The sequence below is a fragment of the Papio anubis genome, unplaced genomic scaffold (genome assembly GCF_008728515.1).
Source record: "Papio anubis isolate 15944 unplaced genomic scaffold, Panubis1.0 scaffold305, whole genome shotgun sequence".
Lineage (NCBI taxonomy): Eukaryota > Metazoa > Chordata > Mammalia > Primates > Cercopithecidae > Papio > Papio anubis.
Genome location: NW_022163159.1, coordinates 35,138 through 54,414, shown reverse-complemented (window position 1 = coordinate 54,414; position 19,277 = coordinate 35,138). Strand labels below are relative to the sequence as shown.

General features: G+C 45.4%; 1 protein-coding gene across 1 annotated transcript in view; it reads right to left on the bottom strand.

The window, feature by feature from the left end:
• Nucleotides 1-3,441, bottom strand: part of LOC116273011 (cingulin-like protein 1) — a 56,256-nt gene extending 52,815 nt beyond the window's left edge. The window contains exons 1-2 of the mRNA XM_031661950.1: nt 3,364-3,441; nt 1,742-1,838 (exon numbers count right to left, since the gene is read on the bottom strand). Coding sequence (XP_031517810.1) covers nt 1,742-1,838; nt 3,364-3,441 — 175 coding nt within the window. The remainder of the gene's footprint in view (nt 1-1,741; nt 1,839-3,363) is intronic.
• Nucleotides 3,442-19,277: the final 15,836 nt, after the last annotated feature.

Sequence of the window (19,277 nt, the reverse complement as noted above, 5' to 3'; positions counted from 1 at the left end):
AACTATTATAGTTCTCATATTACCATCAATACCAAAACATCTGCACATTAAATACAAATGCAATTACAGTAGTCAATATAATTCGAATTCACAACATTAATATGCAGGGTGATAATTTTGCTGAAACTGCATCACCTTATATGGTGTGAACAGGGACTTCAATAGAGAAGGTCATGATTTCATTGCACAGATGTTACCTACCTTGTACAATGAGATGCCTCAATTTTCTACCACCTTTTTTTAATTCGAACAACTATGAAACCTTCATTTCCCTAGTCTGCCATAAAACTGTTGGGTCTTCATGGGGTGTAAAGGCATCGTTTATGTGTTCTGTCCATCTTAGTTCTTTCCACTAGTTCATGATACTTACAATAATGTAACCTGATACCCAAACCATTAAAAACACAGACACTGGAATGGCGTGGTAGTATCAGTGGTCATCAGCTCATCTGGGACATGCTGATACTAATGCTTTATGTAATTACTAACAAGTTCTTACCAAGAGCTTATTACTATGCTAGGCATCCTTCTATAGCAGTTAAATGGGGAGACAAGGTCCTTTTTCCCACAGAACCCACACTCTGGTAGGCAGAGTGAGGATGAATAAGAAACTCACATAGCATGGTAAGAAAATGAACCGGGGTAGGTGACAGCGAGGCGATGGTGGTGGAGTGAAGGTCCATTCTAGATAGACAGTTAAGGAAGCCCTCGCCGGGAAGGGAACATTTGCTCTGAAAGAGAAGATGAGATCTAAGCCGTGTGAGTGCCAGGTAGAAAGAAAAGCAAGTTTAGAGCTCAGGAGGGAGAAACGTGCTAGGCAAATCGGAGAATCAGTGGGAAGGCAGACTTGGCCAGAGCCCGGTGGGAGATGTGGAGGGCATAGCAGCTAAGGGCAGAGGAGTGCGCAGGAGCCAAATCCACCGGGTGTTGTGGGCCTGAATACAACTCTGGGTTTTGACCCAAGTGGGGCAAGAAGTCACCAATAAGATTCGAGGTCTTATTTAAAGCCGGGGACTGGAGGAGCTCAGCTAGGAAGTCACGTAGATGGGGAAGCGAGGATGGAGCTCCAGCACTGAGCTGCGGTGGCTCTGCGGCCCCGCAGCAACAGCATCGCCTGGGAGCACGTGAGAAACGCAGAATCGTGGACTCCACCGCAGACCCACTGAATCATCACCTGCTTTTCCCACATTCAGAGTGAGGATCTAGGCTCTAGCACGCCAACAGTAAGAAGACGGGGAAAAGAGGAGAAGCAGACACAGACAACTGAGAAGGAGCGACCCGGGGATGGGAGGAAATCTGGACAGCCTGGCATCCCAGAAGCCCAGAGAAGCTGGGGCTGCAAGAAGGAAGGAGGGGTCAAGCAAGCCAAAGGCTACCATTAAGCAGGCAAAGACTGGAGCATCACTGCACAAGGCGGGATGCAGATGGAAGGTGACCTTAGCAAGAACTTTGATGCCAGAGTGGAAGGCATGGAAGCTCGACCAGAATGGGCTAACAAAAGAATGGAGGAAAAACAACTCTTTCAAAGGATGTTAATCATGCAGAAATTAACATTTTAAAAAAGGCTGTCTTAGAAAACAGATGCCCACCCCACACTCTTCCCCTTTACCCCAGTATGAAATCTGCTATATTTGCTTCCTCTCTCCAGGGATGAGTCATGGGGGTTGGGGGTGCAAATGAAAAGATATAACCTGGTATTTATGCTCAAATATTTCTGAGCAGGACTGTTACCTAATTTTACGGACTATTACTTCTTTCCTTCCTCTGGCTGTTGCCTGTTGTCCTGAGTTGCAGCTGAGCCCCTGAGGGTGTGACAAGATCAGCGGAAGAGGTATGGTCTGTGTTTAACAAAAACCAGTTGCTGAAGCATGTGGAAATACCTCCTTATCCTGGGAATGCCAACAAAAACATTGATAAGAGAATCCAAACCAGATAAAAAGAGTCACTTCTTTTCCCTCTCCTCTATAGCCATACATGCCTACCTTCTACCCCTAAACTACTCCAGGTGGAGGGAACGTACATAGAATCACATTCTCAAGGCAAAAAGGCTTTTGGGGACCATCTAACACACCCCTGCCTTCCCTTAGATGAGTCACTTTCAAACTTCCTAGTTCCAAATTTGTAGGCCCAAAACTCTGCTCTGGGATCTATTTCCATGTCCATCACCACTGGGTCCCTAACACTGGGAGTTAGGATTTTAACCTCCAATATGAATTTTGTGAGGACACATTCAGCCCATAGCAAATGGATGGCAATAAAAGCAAGGGGATGGGAAAATAGTACAATAGCATCCTCCAGCAGCATGAAGCCACCACACATTCAGTGCATAGAAAATGAATTATTCACAAGCTTTTTCTAACTTAGTTCCCTAATGGCTGAGTCTTTATCTTCCTGCTTTTCTTATACCAGTAATGCAACAATAGCAACTCCAGTTTATTTTCTTCCACCTAAAGCCAATACTGACACTAGGTCCCTCACCTTCGCCTTACTATCTCACAACACACAACCTGGGAGCAATTTTTAGTTTGCAATAATAATAATAATAATGTAATTAACTCTTGAACACTCTTACTATGTACCAAGTACTCATCTAAGTACTTTTACATTAAACATTAACCTACTCTGCACTATGCTGTCCAAAGCCATCCTCCAGACATTAACTCAGTGTTGAACATTAACAAATGCACTTCCATTTGGGTGGTTAACTGATGACCACAGAGCAAACTGCAAAAAGAGAATAGTATTTAAATGTCTTCGTTTTCTCCTAGGGGCTCAGTTTATGAAGGTTCTTGTATTAAAAACCAAAGTGCAATTTATTTTCCTGGGTAGATCTCTCCCATGGGAGCCTTCTTTGAGTCATACCATTGGAAGTCATGGGGTGAAGCCCTGGACACATCTACCCTGTTCTCTGACTTCCTGAGGGTGGCAGGAAGCAGACATTCCTACCAGAACAGTGCCAGATTGTGAAATGAAACAGGCAATAAAAGAAAAAAAATCACTGCAAGGAAGGGAGAAAAAAACTGAAGAGGAAAAAGGAAGAAACATAAAAGGGAGACAATGAAAAATTACCCTCTGGCAGGGTTTAAGGGTTTTTTGTTTTTGTTTTTTAATCACTCATCTATAGATGATAGGGCCCCACATGGACTTCATTTGGTCACCTAGGCTGGTTACAGCTCCAGTGACTTCTCTGCTTGTAAAATGTGAGCAGACAGGTGTAGGCAGAAGACATGATGAATCAATCTAAAGAAGCCAAGAACGTTGAATAATGAAAGGGGAGACATTAAAACCCCACAATCAGCATCCCAGAGAAAAACCTGCCTCCAGAAAGCCTTTCAAAACTTAGGCCTCGGAACAATCACTCACATCCATATCCATGATCTCAGGCAGCACCCTGCTGCCGTCCTCGTCTACACAGGAGCACACGATGCCTGACAGCTCCATATACTGAAGAGCAGGGACGGGACCCAGATCCGAGGCCACTCAAGTCACCACTCTCTACTTCCTTCTCGGGGTGCTTCCTGCTGTAAAAGTGGGCTCTCCTGCTCTAAAGCAGGCTCAGAATATTTGGGGAAAGGGGCCATTTTTTCCTTCAGGTAGGTGATTACATTCTTTCCACTGAGAAACATTCTCCTGATCCTAATGCTTGTTTTAGCCAAAAGTGTCTTGCCAGACCCTTAACCGGGAGCTCTTACATCTCAATGCACCACCAAGAACATTACCTGGATGGATGTCCTAAGCCCAGGTGTGTTGGAGGAAAGAGGGGTCCTTTTGGTGTTTAAGGGTAGAAAGGGAATTAGGAAATTTGGTTTAAGAGCCTCTTGACAGCACAGGGATGCCTATACTCTTTCTATATATAATGGTGTATTAGTCAGCTTGGGCTGCTATGACAAAATATCACAGACCGAGTGGCTTAAACAACAGAAAGATATTTCTCACAGTTCTTGAGGTAAGAACTCCAAGACCAAGGTACCAGCCAATTCAGTTCCTGGTGAGGGCTCTCTTCTTGGCTTGCAGACAGCTGTCTTCTTGCTATGTTCTCACATGGCCTTTCCTTGGTGAGAGCACACAGATTCTCTCTCTCACTCTTTCTCTTCTTATAAAGCCAATAATCTCATTATAAGGGCCTCATCTTCGTGACCCACTCCAACTCCGAATTACTTCCTCCCAAAGATCCTACCTTCACCAAAGCACTGGAGTTAGGATTTAACCTCCAATATGAATTTTGTGAGGACACATTCAGCCCATAGCAAATGGATGGGAATAAAAGCAAGGGATGGGAAATAGTACAATAGCATCATCCAGCGGCATGAAGCCACCATACATTCAGTACATAGAAAATGAATTGTTCACAAGCTTTTTCTAACTTAGTTCCCTAATGGCTGAGTCTTTATCTTCCTGCTCATTTATCTCTTTTCAAGAGCGGTCAGACTAAAAAGAATGTAACTGCATTAAAAATTATATGAAACAACTTCACTCAAGGGGGTGATAGAAAAATGTGCTGACCGAAATAACTCCAGAAATGAGTGGAATCTGTAAGACCAAAGGCAAAGGTACTATACGTAAGTATTTCACTATAGTTGATAAAGTTGTTTCCCATAGAGGAATGCATTAACGATTCCAAAACCACTATATGTGTATACTGGAATTGAACAATTAAGTAAATAGATGCCAGGTGGTGGGAACCTGCTTACTGCTGGAGAAGTTATAGACATGCAGGGGGAGGAGGTTAGAATGACCCATGTGGTAATTGATTCAAGTGGAGCCATCAGTATGAACTCATGTTTCATCTGATATGTAGATGGTTACATATAGGAATATGTATAAATATGTCTATATACACAGGCTAGTGTACACATCTATGTTTTCTTGCTCTCTCAGCTGAGAGCACCTAGAAGCAACAGTACTCCAGTATCAAGGAGTACTTAGCACTCAAATCTTAGTCTCTAATACCAATAAGTTCTGCAATAAAAGGAAGCAGGGTTCTTTGAATAAATGGCTTATTATTCTAAGACTAGGGCAGGAAATATACAAGATGAGCCTGGAGTATCCTACAGTGCCAGAAATTAAACAAGTACTTAAAAAAGGAACCAAAATTACCCACAATGATTAAGGTACACAGGAGTCAACTAAAAGATCTCCCAATGGCCCAAAAAATAAAGTAGTATTGGATAACTCAAAGTATAAAATAAATATCCATGAATCCACATTTATGACTAAATAAATACATAAATGGGGAAGAGCAGACAACTCGCCCATGCAGAATTCCAAATAATTTATTTAGATAACCTGTCCCAGAGGACAGGGAACATAACTCCTTACTTCTTATGTGTGGGCTGCACATAGTGACTTCCTCCCAGAAGCTACAGCATAGAAAGAGGGGGAAAAGAATAATTTCACAGTGGAGAAACCTGGCAGACACTAACTGAGCCAGGCACAAGCTTTATCAAGATCAATATCAGTAGTGATAAGTCATGTTGATATGTCCTTTGATGAGAAGGGCACTTTATCTCTGTGGTCTTCTTCCCAATGCCCCTAATCCCAGCCTAATCGTGAGAAAAATATCAAATTCCAATCCTAGCAAATACCCAACCAATACCCTTCAAAACCATCAAGGTCATCAAAAACAAGGAACGTCTCAAACCATCACAGTCAAGACATGACAACTAAATGTAGTATCCTGGATGGGATCAGGGAACAGAAAAAGGACATTAAATAAAACTAAGAAAATCAGGATAAAGTGTGGACTCTAGCTAATAATAACTTATCAAAAATGTTTCATTAATTATGGCAAACCAAATGTTTGAGATTGATAATAGGGGAAATTGGGTGTAGTTTCTGTACGATCTTTGCAATTTCCTTATCAATCTAAAGCTATTCTAAAATTAAAGGATTTTTTTTTTAAAGCAATGCCAAGAAAAGGGAGGCACCAGGCAGTGAAACCCACTGATGTACTCAGTGTGGTCACTCCAGTGCTGCACACCCAACTCCTGACTCACCCGCCACCTCTGGCATGTCGGGCGGCCAGCGCAGAGAAACTCACATCATTCAATAGGTCATTGGGCACACACGCTGGTCAGGTCTCAGAACACTGCTCTCAGATTATGCCTCTGCCAGGAAGAACAGGGCAAACATCTCCCTGGGCCAGTGAACACAGAGCATCACCTCACAGGTACATAAAGAGAAGTCCAGCAAGTCTCCAAGCTCAAGGGACTAGACAAGGTAGGGTGTGAATATGAGCTATGTGGTGATAATTTATGAGCTGTGGACAGTTTCCCACAAGCCAAAGAGTAGAACTAGAGGACTAAAATACCGCAAACTGCCATCTTATGGAAGGAAGAAGGAGCAAGCAGGGAGCTGGGCAACCATGGTAGACTGACCCTCCCCAGAAAACATGCTTCTCCAAGACAGACATGATAATTGGATGAAAAACAGAAGAACTGATGTTAGTCACAGAGCAGAATGGGAGAAACCAAATAGGAGAAAAAAAAGAGAAACAGAAAGGGATTGAGAGCAAGAAATGAGTACCAAAAAATGAGATATGAGATGGAGGCAATTATATAGAACAAGATATTTATTACACTTGTTTAGCCATAGGAAGCCACAGTGGCAGGAAACACGGACTAGGGTGTTATTGTGGCTGAAAATAAGGGGTAGCCAAGTTAAAACACTCTTAATAAGCACCACCTGAGAACCCAGCATCCCTGGCCCACAGGCAAGAAGGCTCCTCTCCTCCCCAGCAATGCCTCTTCCCAGCTTCTCCTCTCTTGTAAATGCTTCTTCCTTAACCAGCCACCTAGGTGTCTCTGATGGTGTCCCCAACATCTCAGACAACTTGGACTGCTGCTTCTACTACCAACCCCCAAAGGCTCAAGCCACCTCCGCCCCTGTTTGTATGTAAAGCCAGCGCTGTCAAAGCTCTGTACCACTTAGCTGAAGACAGTGTCTGCCACTCAGTGACAAAGAACCAATCCAGAAACCCACCCAATACCCAGGAAACACCTCCCTAGACCCTTTCCCATCACCTCTCCTTCACAGCAGCTGTATTTTCACATTTAGATGATTTTTGTTTTAATTAATATTTGTCTCCATCATCCATCTGTAAGATCCACGACAACAGGGGCTATATTGGCTTTTGCTCACCTTTCCCCCCGCCCCCCGGATATCTGGCATAATGCAATTGCTTATGAATTGAATGAATAAATGAATGAGAGAGACTCCTTTTCCCCAGCAATCTGGAATCCCCAGAAGGGGAAAAAAAAAAAAAAAAAAAAAAAAGCAGCACTATTTCAATGCTGAGTGACTAACGTAGAGTTTGACGTTGGAGTCAGTTTACCCACAGAAATGGCAGTATAGGCTGGGTGCAGTGGCTAATGCCTATAATCCCAGCATTTTAGGAGGCCAAGGCAGGTGGATCACCTGAGGCCAGGAGTTCAAGACCAGCCTGGCCAACATGGCAAACCTCATCTCTACTAAAAATACAAAAGTGAGCCGGGTGTGGCGGCGCACGCCTGTAATCCCAGCTACTCAGGAGGCTGAGGCATGAGAATTGCTTGAACCCAGGAGATGGAGGCTGCAGTGAGCTGAGATCCCACCACTGCACTCCAGCCTAGGTAAGAATAAAAAAGAAGAAAGAAAAAAGAGAAGAGGAGAGGAGGGGAAGGGAGGGGAGGGGAGGGAGAAAGGGCAGTATAAACAATGATTAGGTATTTGGTGCTATTAAACAAACTAGGTATGTAATGGTGCAGTAATAAATAATACTGAGCATTCATTGTGCATTTACCAAGTGCTAAGTACTATGTTAAACACCTTATATGCACTATTCAGCAACCCTGCCAGGTAAGTATTAATTATCACCATTTTGCAGGTGAAGCAACCGAGGCTCAGTGGTTAAAGCAGATAGAAGTCATCAAGGCCTGTCTGAGTCCAAAGACCACTCTCTTCATGACACCAGAGTTCAGCTATACCACCGCTACTATTGTAGCTGAACTCTGGAATAGATGTTGGTTGGGGGCCTGGAACCTAACCACCATTTATGACACTGAATCCTCAGGAAGATGCATCCTAACTCCAAACAATCAATTAATTGCAAAATAAGCTTTTAGAACTCATCTGGTTTGTAGGTTGGGAACCACCTGCAGAGGATTATGAAGAGAAAGGAGGCTGAGGATGTGGTTTCCAGGTAACCAACCCTCCAGCATTGACTGAGCATCTGTGTGTGAATCCCAGCAGTAGAGACAAGCTCCCAGGACACTGTGATACCAAGTGCCTTCTGAGAGCAGCGTGCCAGTCTTGTAGGCTTTCCTGGAGCACAGAAGCAAGATGGCTGCAGGCAGCTGTAGGCCCAGACACCAAGAAGGCTATCTTAACAGCAGGGATAGAGGGGTCATGAGAGGATGCTGGCTTAAGTAGAAGGAAGAGCAGGATGCAAAGGTCTAGCCAGCGCTCTTAGAGGAAAATGAGAGTGTTCCTGATGACTTTGAAGAGGTGGTGAGTTGGGGTTCCAACAGCACTGGGAACAGAAACATCTTCTGCCTAAACAAGCAGTGGGAGCAAGTTACCATCCCGCAACTCCGAACAAAAAAAAAAAGAATGGTCGGTTTCCAACCCCACATGTAAAGAGCTTGGAAATTGTTACTCTCATCCTTACAATTGAAAAAGAAAAAAAGCTGAGCAAATCGAAGAGGGGGTGGCTGCTTCAAGGGGCTAACACAGGGACTAAAAGAGATCAGGAATGTGGAAGTACCTTTTCAATTGCAGTACACTCAAGAACTAGAAGGCATCAAATCCATATTTCTGTTTTTTCAATCTAATCTCTGATATGTGAGGACTACAGAGACAACAGTAGCTCAGTCTCAGAGAGCAGGTGCACTCACAACACAGAGGCTCCAGAGCAGGGATCCCACAGCCGGCGAAGGGACACTCAGGGAAGCAGCCACCATCACTAATCCCACTGGATGTTCACTGGGAGAAAATCAGGAGAGACTAACCTTGTTCCGTTTTCTGGCAGGGCTACTACAGAAGGAGCCCAAAGAACCGTGATCATGCAGCTGGATTTCTGAAAGGCATCATCAGCTTTCCCTTGCGGGCTTTGGTTCCACGGACATTTACCAAGAGCACGCTCTACACTGGGCCCGTGCCAGGCACTGAGAGAGACAAGAGTGATGGAGAATGCATGAAGGCAGGAAAAACCCCACCTCCAAATGGGGCTCAGAGATAGCTGGAGAACTCATTACTGCAAGAGGGTGGGTAGAATCTGGAAGGCTTTAAGGGAAGGAATCTTTTTGCAATTTAGTGGCTTAAAATGATACAAATAATCAAGGGGCAACAGGGCTGCATTCCTGATTTTAGGGAGACTCTGTCTCCTTGCCTCTTCCTGCTTCTAGAGGCCCCCTGCATTTCTCAGCTCTTGGTCCCTTCCTCCATCTTCAACGCCAGCAGCGTAGCATCTTCTCTGGCTTTGCTTCCGTTATCACATCTCCTTCTTGGATTCCAACTTTCCTGCCTCCCTCTCTCCCGTATAAGGACTCTTGTGATTATCCTAAATAATCCAGGATTATCTCCCCAGCTCAAGGTCCTTAAATTAAGCATATCCTTTTTGCTGTGCAAGATGGCATAGTCACGGATTCCAGGATTAGGATGTGGGCATCTTTGGAGATACACTGTTCTGCCTATCATGTAGATGGAAGAGTCAGCCTCCAGGAAAGAAAGAAAAAGGACTTAAACGTTCAGATGGAAGCTGGGATGAGATAAGGAGATGTATTTGTTTTCAGCTTTCCCAGTTCTAACTTCCCAAGGCTGCTGCCTCCTGCCATGGGTTCCATAAGACACCACTCATCTGCTCTGTCAAACGCCCCAGAAGATTCTTCACTGTGCCTTTACCCAAAACCACACAACCACTTAATGGTGGAATGGGATTTATGCCCATTCTCTCTCACCCCCAAAGCCTGTGTCCTTAACCACTAGAACTTCGGAAACATAGACAATGCAATATATGAGAGTTTAGGAATCAAACAGATGAGCAGGCTGGAATCATGGATCAAGTCTAACAAAAATGAGGTTTAATAAGGAGAATCTAAAGCCCCTAACCCTAACCTGGGCCTAAGAAACCAATCATTTGATTGTAGGGTGGATGAGACGTGAAAGCAAATCTTGGTTTTGGTGGGTTGTTTTTGTTGGTTTGTTGTTTGTTGTTGTTGTTGTTGTTTTGGTTTTAAAAAGGTGTGAGATGATTGGCAAACACCACGGTGACCTCTGGAAACAATATATCTAGTTTCAACAGGGCAGGGCAGTTAACCACACTGCAGACTCCCCTTGAGCCCAGAACAACTCCACGCAGCTGTCTCAGAAGCCTGTCTCTTCACCTAAGTACTGTTCCTCACCGCACTCACCTCTATGCTTATCTTTGGTACGATTATCTTGATTTTCTCTGTATACATAAAGGGATGACTGTTACTGAGTAAATATGAGATGCGATCGACTCTCAGATTTGCAAGAAACCTGCCCTTATTGCCGGGCTGACATTAGATTCCCTTTTCAAATCTGCCTGTGATGGACAGCCAGTCCCGTTTGCCTTCCTCAGAGCCTCCAAGGAACATGCAGGGAGCCCAAAGGATGAAGTGGCCACCAGCCCAGCAGCCTCCTTAGCAAAGGGAACCTGCTGGTGCTGCTGTCAGCTCCCTGCCCAGCTGACATAGGGAGCCCCCTCTGCTTGAGGCTGATCAGCAAGAGTGTGGTTTACAAAAAACAGCAGCCAGATTATATTACATCCAGATCACTTTAGTAAACCTTCTCTTCACATAGTGCCTTCAAGTCACTTGAGGTTTTTTTTAAGACTTTCCGTTTCTGTTAGAATATTACAAGTGACTTCATGAGATCCACAGCCCCAGGTACTAAAACACAGCTCATGTGACTGCAAATGGGGTACTGGAGGCATCTCCTTGAAAAAGCCACAGAAAGTTCCCTGTAAAACTGATGCCAACACTCGGGGGTGAAAAGGCCAAGCAGGTGCCCTGTGGCGGCCAAGCAGGCCCGACGGTAGAGAACCCCCACAAAAATCTACCCAGCAATACGGTGGTCAAAAAGGTCACGAGGGATCAGAAAGTGTTTGATCTACTTTTTATCACTGAATGAGGGTATGGGAAGAAACCTAGTTAGCTATGCGTATCCTCTAAGTAAAATTTCTGTTAATTTTTTAAAAGAAAAGAGAGAAAAGAAAGAGTGGCCAGGAAAGAGTGGTTTCCACACTGAGGTGCTGGCCGGTGTACGTACGGTGGCTCATGCCTGTAATCCCAACACTTTGGGAGGCCGAGGCAGATGGATTGCCTGAGCCCAAGAGTTTCAGACTAGCCTGGGCAACCCCTGGGGGCAACCCCTGGGCAAAATCCCGTCTCTACAAAAAATACAAACATTAGCCAGGGATGGTGTTGCACACCTTGTAGTCTCATCTACTCAGGAGGCTGAGCTGGGAGGTTGGCTTGAGCTCAGGAGGTCATGGCTGCAGTGAGCCATGATTGACCATGCCACTGCACTCCAGCCCAGGCCACAGAGCAAGACACTGTCTCAAAAAAAAAAAAAAAAAGAAAAAGAAAGAAAGAAAAAGAAAAAGAAGAAGGCCAGGTGTAGTGGCTCACGCCCTAATCCGAGCACTTTGGGAGGCCAAGGTAGGCAGATCACAGGGCCAGGAGTTCAAGACCAGCCTGGTCAACATGGTGAAATCCCATCTCTACGAAAACTACAAAAATTAGCTGGGGGTGGTGGCACACACCTGTAATCCCAGCTACTCATGAGGCTGCAGCAGGAGAATCGCTTGAACCTGCGGAGGCGGAGGTTGCAGTGAGCCGAGATCACACCACTGCACTCCACCCTGGGCGACAGAGTCAGGTTCCATCTCAAAAAGAAAAAGAAACTGAGATACTAAGAGATGCTGGGTACAGAAGGAGGGGAGCAGAGCTGGAAGCACGATCAACTCTCATCACACATGAATACCAGAATGGTTGTCATGTGAAAAGGAGATTAAACTTGCTCTGTGTGACTCCAAAGGTTAGAACAACGAACACAAAGTAGACGTGCCAGGGACACAAACTCCACTTCAATCGAAAGGGGGAAATTAGCTTTCTCACAGAGATGCGTCAAGATAAACCAGGCTGTTTCAGGAGACAATGAGTTCCCCATGAGTTGGAGGGAGGCAAACAGGGCCTGGCTATCCATTCACAGGCAGGTTTGAGAAAGGAGTCCCGCATCAGCCAGGTTCCTGGGAAATGTGAGAATCAAAGATGCCGTCTCCTATTTACTCAGTCAACAATCATCCCTTAACAGATACAGACAACATCAAGATAATCACACCAAAGAGGCCAGAGGGGAGCACAGTGAGGAACAGCATGTAAGAGAAAACAGGACGCAGAGCCACCACAGAACAAAGGATTTTCTCCAGATCTTATCCATGTTTTATCTGTACAGAAAAGGTCTTGAGGATAAAAGGTTCCCTGTGGAGTAAAGCTGCCTCCGTCTGCAGCTAGGATGAGGGTGGTTCGGGCCACCCACTAACATCCACAGCCTATGAAACTCCAGCCTGGACCAGAAATAAATGAGAATCTCAGGAGTGACTTTCAGGCACATCACCAACACCCATCTGATGCCAATACAAACTCTCCGAACTGTCATCAGCTGGTTGCCCTCTTGGCAGAGGAAGGAAGTCAACCCAAACCTGTCCCCAAAGGAAACCTGGGAATGTCACACAACAGGAGGCTCTGAACGTTAGCAGGGCTTTGAATGCTAGATAATCGACAGCCAACACAGAAAATATGAGCGCTGATGGAATTTTCCAAGAAGTATTTGATGCTCTTGTTTAAAATAAGTAACCTTCCAGGACCAGGAAAGGGGTGGAAGACAGCACCAAGGCTCTCAGCGAAGTTTTGTAAGATATTAAGAAGCTCTATACAGCAGCTGAGCCAAAGGCCAATGGAATTCTCCACGTCAAAAGAGAACGAAAAAAAAAAAAACTAGTGAGATCTGGGCCAGGTATGGTGGCTCACGCCTGTAATCCCAGCACTTTGGGAGGCCGAGGTGGGTGGATCACCTGAAGTCAAGAGTTCGAGACCAGCCTGGCCAAAATGGCGAAACCCCATCTCTACTAAAAATACAAAAAACTAGCCTGGTGTGGGGGCGGGCGCCTGTAATCCCAGATACTTGGGAGGCTGAAGCATGAGAATTGCTTGAACCCAGTAGGTGGACGTTGCAGTGAGCTGAGACTGCGCCATTGCACTCCAGCCTGGGTGACACAGCAAGGCAAAGAAGAAGAAGAAAGAAGAAGAAGAAGAAAGAAGAAAGCAGAAAGCAGAAAGCAGAAGCAGAAGCAGAAGCAGAAGCAGAAGCAGAAGCAGAAGCAGAAGCAGAAGCAGAAGAAGAAGAAGAAGAAGAAGAAGAAGAAGAAGAAGAAGAAGAAGAAGAAAGAAGAAAGAAGAAGAGAGAAGAAAGAAGAAAGAAAGAAGAAGGAGGAGGAGAAGGAGAAGGAGAAGAGGAAGAAGAAGAAGAAGAAGGAGGAGGAGGAGGAGGAGGAGAAGGAGGGGGAGGAGGAGGGGAGGAGGGAGGGAGGAGGAGGAGAAGAAGAAGGAGGAGGAGGAGGAGGAAGAGGAGGAGGAGAAGAAGAAGGAGGAGGAGGAAGAGGAGGAGGAGAAGAAGAAGAAGGAGGAGAGGGGGAGGAGGAGGGGGGAGGAGGAGGGGGAGGAGGAGGGGGGAGGAGGAGGAGAAGAAGAAGAAGGAGGAGGAGGTGGAGGAGAAGAAGGAGGAGGAGGAGGCAGAGGAGGGGGAGGAGGAGGAGAAGAAGAAGAGGAGGAGGAGGAGGAGGAGAAGAAGAAGAAGAATAAGAGGAGGAGGAGGAAGAAGAAGGAGAAGAAAACTAGTGGGATCTGGACAGTGCATGGCACAAATATCAGAAGAGCTAAACTGCAAGTTCCCTTAGGACAAGGACAACCAGATCTGGTTTTGACTCCCCAGAGAGAGCACGGCTGGTATACGAGAGAACGTCCAAGTGAACAAATATCAAGCCAGCAGTGAATCCAAGAAAGGTGGAACAGGAAGGTTCTAGACAGCTGTGATGATTCCGGAGAAAATAAGCTCATATTCTAAAAAGGAAAACTCTGAGACTGGCTCATGTCAGGGAAGTCTCTGTGTCTATGGATGGAGTCCAACATATGACACTCTTTAGTCATATTCGGCTATTAAGAAAACATGGCCGGCCGGGCGCGGTGGCTCAAGCCTGTAATCCCAGCACTTTGGGAGGCCGAGACGGGCTGATCATGAGGTCAGGAGATCGAGACCATCCTGGCTAACACGGTGAAACCCCGTCTCTACTAAAAAAATACAAAAAACTAGCCGGGCGAGGTGGCAGGCGCCTGTAGTCCCAGCTACTCGGGAGGCTGAGGCAGGAGAATGGCGTAAACCCGGGAGGCGGAGCTGGCAGTGAGCTGAGATCCGGCCACTGTACTCCAGCCTGGGCGACAGAGCAAGACTCCGTCTCAAAAAAAAAAAAAAAAAAAGAAAACATGGCCAATATCACCATCCAACATGGTATAAATGTAATAAATTTTAGTAAGATCCTTCAAAAGTTCTTTTTTAAAAAATGTGGTCTTTGTGGTACAGGAACAATTATGTTCTCTAAGCTGTTACAGATTATCTTCAGATTCTTGTATGAAAACACCAACACCACATATTTATCATCTTGTTTTCAAGCAAATCAGACTTTTCTCCGATTTGTCACTGAATCTGACAAGATACAAACGTGATGGACTTCAGTCTCTTATTAAGGATTGCATTTTATTTTTCAGCAAGAGAGAAAAGAAGCTAAAGCAACACAAATCCATCTTGATTAACAGAAGATTTGAAGGGCACTCCCTATAAGCCATAAGAGAATTAAGAGGTAGAAGTTCAGCATTTTGAAAAACCAGTGTAGTCGATAATATAGCCTCAGATATTGTAGACCGAATTTATTTGTTCTTTCTCTCAATTGTTGTTACTGGACCTCTTCATACTCACTCCTTCCTCCCCACTCCACACACGTACACATGTGGGGACCACACAGTCAGTCAAAATGCCTGCCTAGAGAGAGGTGGTGATGGGAAGGCTTCCAGAACACTCTACCATCTGCTGACATAGCCAGCGACATGGAGTAGAAGAGGGGAGAGAAGATGGCAATCAGTCCTAGGAATCAAGCCTCATTTAGATCAGAAGGCCAAGCGTAGGAAATAAAGCCCAACAGTGGTATAAACCATCCTCCATATCAACTAAGGAACTAGGGTTTACTGAGGAGCCATCATGAGTCAGGTACTGTTTTGTGCACTTTGCCTAGGTTCACATTTAATCTTCTTAATGACATGTAAAATGAGAAAACTGAAGGACAAGGACTTTAAGTAATTTGATTGTGAAGCTGACAGCTGACAGACCTGGGATCCTGACGAAGTCTGTCTCACTCCACAGTCCTCTCTTGCCTCCTTTCCTAGACCAGGCTACCTCCAGCCTGGTCCTCACGCTGCAAATGATCCCCTCAACTAAGACAGGATTCCACTTCCTCGAAGTGGTGAGTTCTCACTAGTCAGGACCCCAAACCATCTCGGTTGAAGTACCTTCTGGGCTAACGGCTTATGCCTTTAATCTTCCAGAATGGAAGGATAGTTGCCATCTGTCAGGCTCGGAAAGGGCGAGGTCCTCACACTAGGCATCAGATGAAGACGCTCTGCAGAGAAATTCCTGTTCATTATTCCCTTCCCGCTTGACTTTTCAAACCAAGCAGCAGTTTCATTGGACTTAATTCTCTACTTTTTGCTTGTAAGAACTCCTCTCTGGTTAGACTCAACTTAGAACTTCTACTCTTGTTTTAGCAGCTTCCAAATGTCTAAAAGTCCTAACAGTCCCAGGCCCACTTGACTCTTCCTAAGAGCTCCTGACTTACATGGTACATGGAGAATCACAGTCAACTCCATGCCCTCTGAGGACCTGCAAGCATCCTACCTTCTCCCTCTGCCTTTCACACCACATCAGTTAGTGAATGCTTCCTGTTGATCCTGCCTCCTGAAACCTCTCAGCCATACTTCTCCACCCCACACCACGGCCCTAATTACAGCGATATGCATATCTCAACTGGATTACACCCTTGGCTTTCTAAGTTGACCCTCAGCCTTCAGGCTTGTTTTCCTCTGACCCATTCTCCCCATGGCCACTGTGATCTTTTCAAATTTGTACTTCAGCCTAAAAAGTACTCAGTGGTTTCTTTCTTCTTTTGCTTTCTGGATAAAAACACAAGCTCCTCAGCATGGAATTCAAGACCAGGCCCCAGACGTCTCCAGCCCATGTGCCTCCCCTGTGCATGCTCTGCGCCTACTCACACGTCTCCAAATGCACGGAGCCCCTCTGCTTCCTGAGCTTGCCAGCCCACTTTCCTCAGGCCTTACCTTGCTGACTCTCCCCTGGACTAGATTTCAGACCTTTTGTTCCCTCAGCGCACACACACACACACACACACCCCTAGTGCTGGCCTCAGCCCAACCAAACACCAAGATTGTCCCTTAACTTATCAACTTGCACAGGGCAGATGGCGAGCTCCTGGAAGGCTGAATGCACCCTTAATCTCCGCGATGGTTAGTTTCTAATGTCCTCAATGAATGCACACATGCCTGAGGGCAGGAAGTCAAAAGGTTGTGTGTGTGTGTGTGTGTGTGTGTGTGTGTGTGTGAGAGAGAGAGAGAGAGAGAGAGAGTGTCTCACTGTTTCGCCCAGGCTGGAGTGCAGTGGCACCATCTTGGCTCACTGCAACCTCCACCTCCCAAGTTCAAGCAATTCTCCTGCCTCAGCGTCCCAAGTAGCTGGGATTACAGGCACGTACCACCACACCCAGCTAATTTTTTTGTATTTTTAGTAGAGACAAGGTTTCACCATGTTGGCCAGGCTGGTCATTAACTCCTGACCTCAAGTGATCCATCCACCTGCCTCAGCTTCCCAAAGTGCTGGGATTACAGGCATGAGCCACTGGGTCTGGCCTAAAGGCAATTTCAAGAGCATACCTCTTTATAAAGAGGGTGTCTATGAACCCCTGCACTGATTGATGGAAAAAAAAAAACAAAAAAAACACTAATGAACTGGGTGCATGTGCAAGCCTGTAGTCCCAGCTACTCGGGAGGCCAAGGTGGGAAGACTGCTTGAGGCCAGGAGTTTAAGACCAGCCTGGGCAACACAGGGAGACCTCATCTCTAAAAAAAACTAAACTAAAATTAAATTAAATTATGTTATCCCAGAAAAGTGCACTAATATCCAGAGGTTTGGCTCTGGGGAAACTGTCCAAACTTTGCTTTGGGGCTTAAAAGTCACATTCTTGAATAATTGATTCTTCGATTCCAAAAGGCTTACCTGGGCAGTGCACATTTGTGGAAAGATTCATCTCTGAGTGAGGCATTCAAGATAAGGATGTCTATCAAAGGAAGTGACTTTTGTGTATGAATGTGTGTGTTCATCATCCTTGAGGTCTGGAGCCCCTGAGAAACCTAACTCTGTTTTCCTGTTACCCAAATAAACACAACGGTGTGCTCTGCTTTCAGCTGTTTATGGGAAATGGCTTCGTGGGATAGACGATTTTCTTCCTAAGCATCCTACTTTCTGCAAGATTTCAGCAGGACACAGATATTTAGTCAGGTCACTTAACTCCTAACTTCCACTGCACCCTCTCACCTCCACATATTTTGCAATTACCAAAGAGAGTAATTTTTTCTGCTGGGCATGGCTGAGGTCAGGAGTTTGAGACCAGCCTGGCCAACATGGTGAAACCTCGTCTCTACTAAAAATACAAAGATTAGCTGGGCGTGGTGTGGGCACCTGTAATCCCAGCTACTGAGGAGGTGGAGGCAGGAGAATCACTTGAACCCAAAAGGTGGAGGTTGCAGCAAGCCAAGATCATGCCACCACACTCCAGCCTGGGCAACATGAGTGAAACTCTATCTCAAAAAAAAAAAAAAAATTTTAGAGTAATTTTTTCTAATACTTTCAGATATGGAACAAATTGTCAAGCCCCACCACCCTGCCTTTTTTCTGAGACAGGGTCTCACTGTGTCGCCCAGGCCGAAGTAGTATGGTGGCACAATCACAGTTCACTGCAGCCTTCATTTCCCAAGGTCAAGTGACCCTCCTGCCTCGGCCTCCCAAGTAGCTGAGACTACAAGCATGCATCCCACACCTGGCTATTTTTATTTTTTTGTTGTCGTTGAGACGGGGTGTCACTATGTTGCCCAGGCTGGTCTCAAACTCCTGGTCTCAAGCAGTCCTCTCCTCTCATCCTCTCAAACTGCAGGAATTACAAGCATGAGCCACTGTGCCTGGCAAAACCTAGTTTTTCACAATTATTTCTTTAAACATTTTTTTGAGTAAGAATAGAAGTAATTCACAAAACAAGACAGATGAGGAGTCTTTTTTCTCATCATATTTACTAAAAACAAAGAAAGGAGGCCAGGCACAATGGCTCATGCCTGTAATCCCGGTACTCTGGGAGGCTGAGGCAGGCAGATCACAAGGTCAGGAGATCGAGACCATCCTGGCTAACACGGTGAAACCGCATCTCTACTAAAAATACAAAAAAAATTAGCCAGGCGTGGTGGCGGGCGCCTGTAGTCCCAGCTACTGGGGAGGCTGAGGCAGGAGAATGGCGTGAACCCGGGAGGTGGAGCTTGCAGTGAGCCGAGATCGCGCCATTGCACTCCAGCCTGGGCAACAGAGCAAGACTCCGTCTAAAAAAAAAAAAAAAAGAAAGGAAAAGGTGTCCAAACATCGGTTGCTGTAAGTTATAGCAAGTCAGCCAAGACCTCTTGTAAACGCTAAAACTTAGCTCTGACCGCCTTAACGGAAGGTCTTGAAATTCTTCGTGTATACAGAAAGCCATTCAGGAAGCCCACCTCCTAACAGCAGGGGCTAGTGACAGGACGTCTGTCTGCAATAATCAGATGATTCAACAGTTACCAATTCTACCCCCATCAGAGGGAAAACTCATGCCAGAAGAACAGATGGCCCAACCTTCCAAGTGACCTGTGAATAGATCAGGAATAAGACAATAGTCATAAATTTAAGTTAGCTTACTTAACTTAAACTGATTGTACAGGTCAACTAGTACAGTAAACACTAGTATTTGGTAAGCACTCAGTATTTTGATAAATACATTCAGGAAAAAACTTTTTTATTTCAGATTGCATTCAGAGCCCAGCACTAGTGATCACTGGCAATTAATTCAGTATACTCGCTAAAAATTT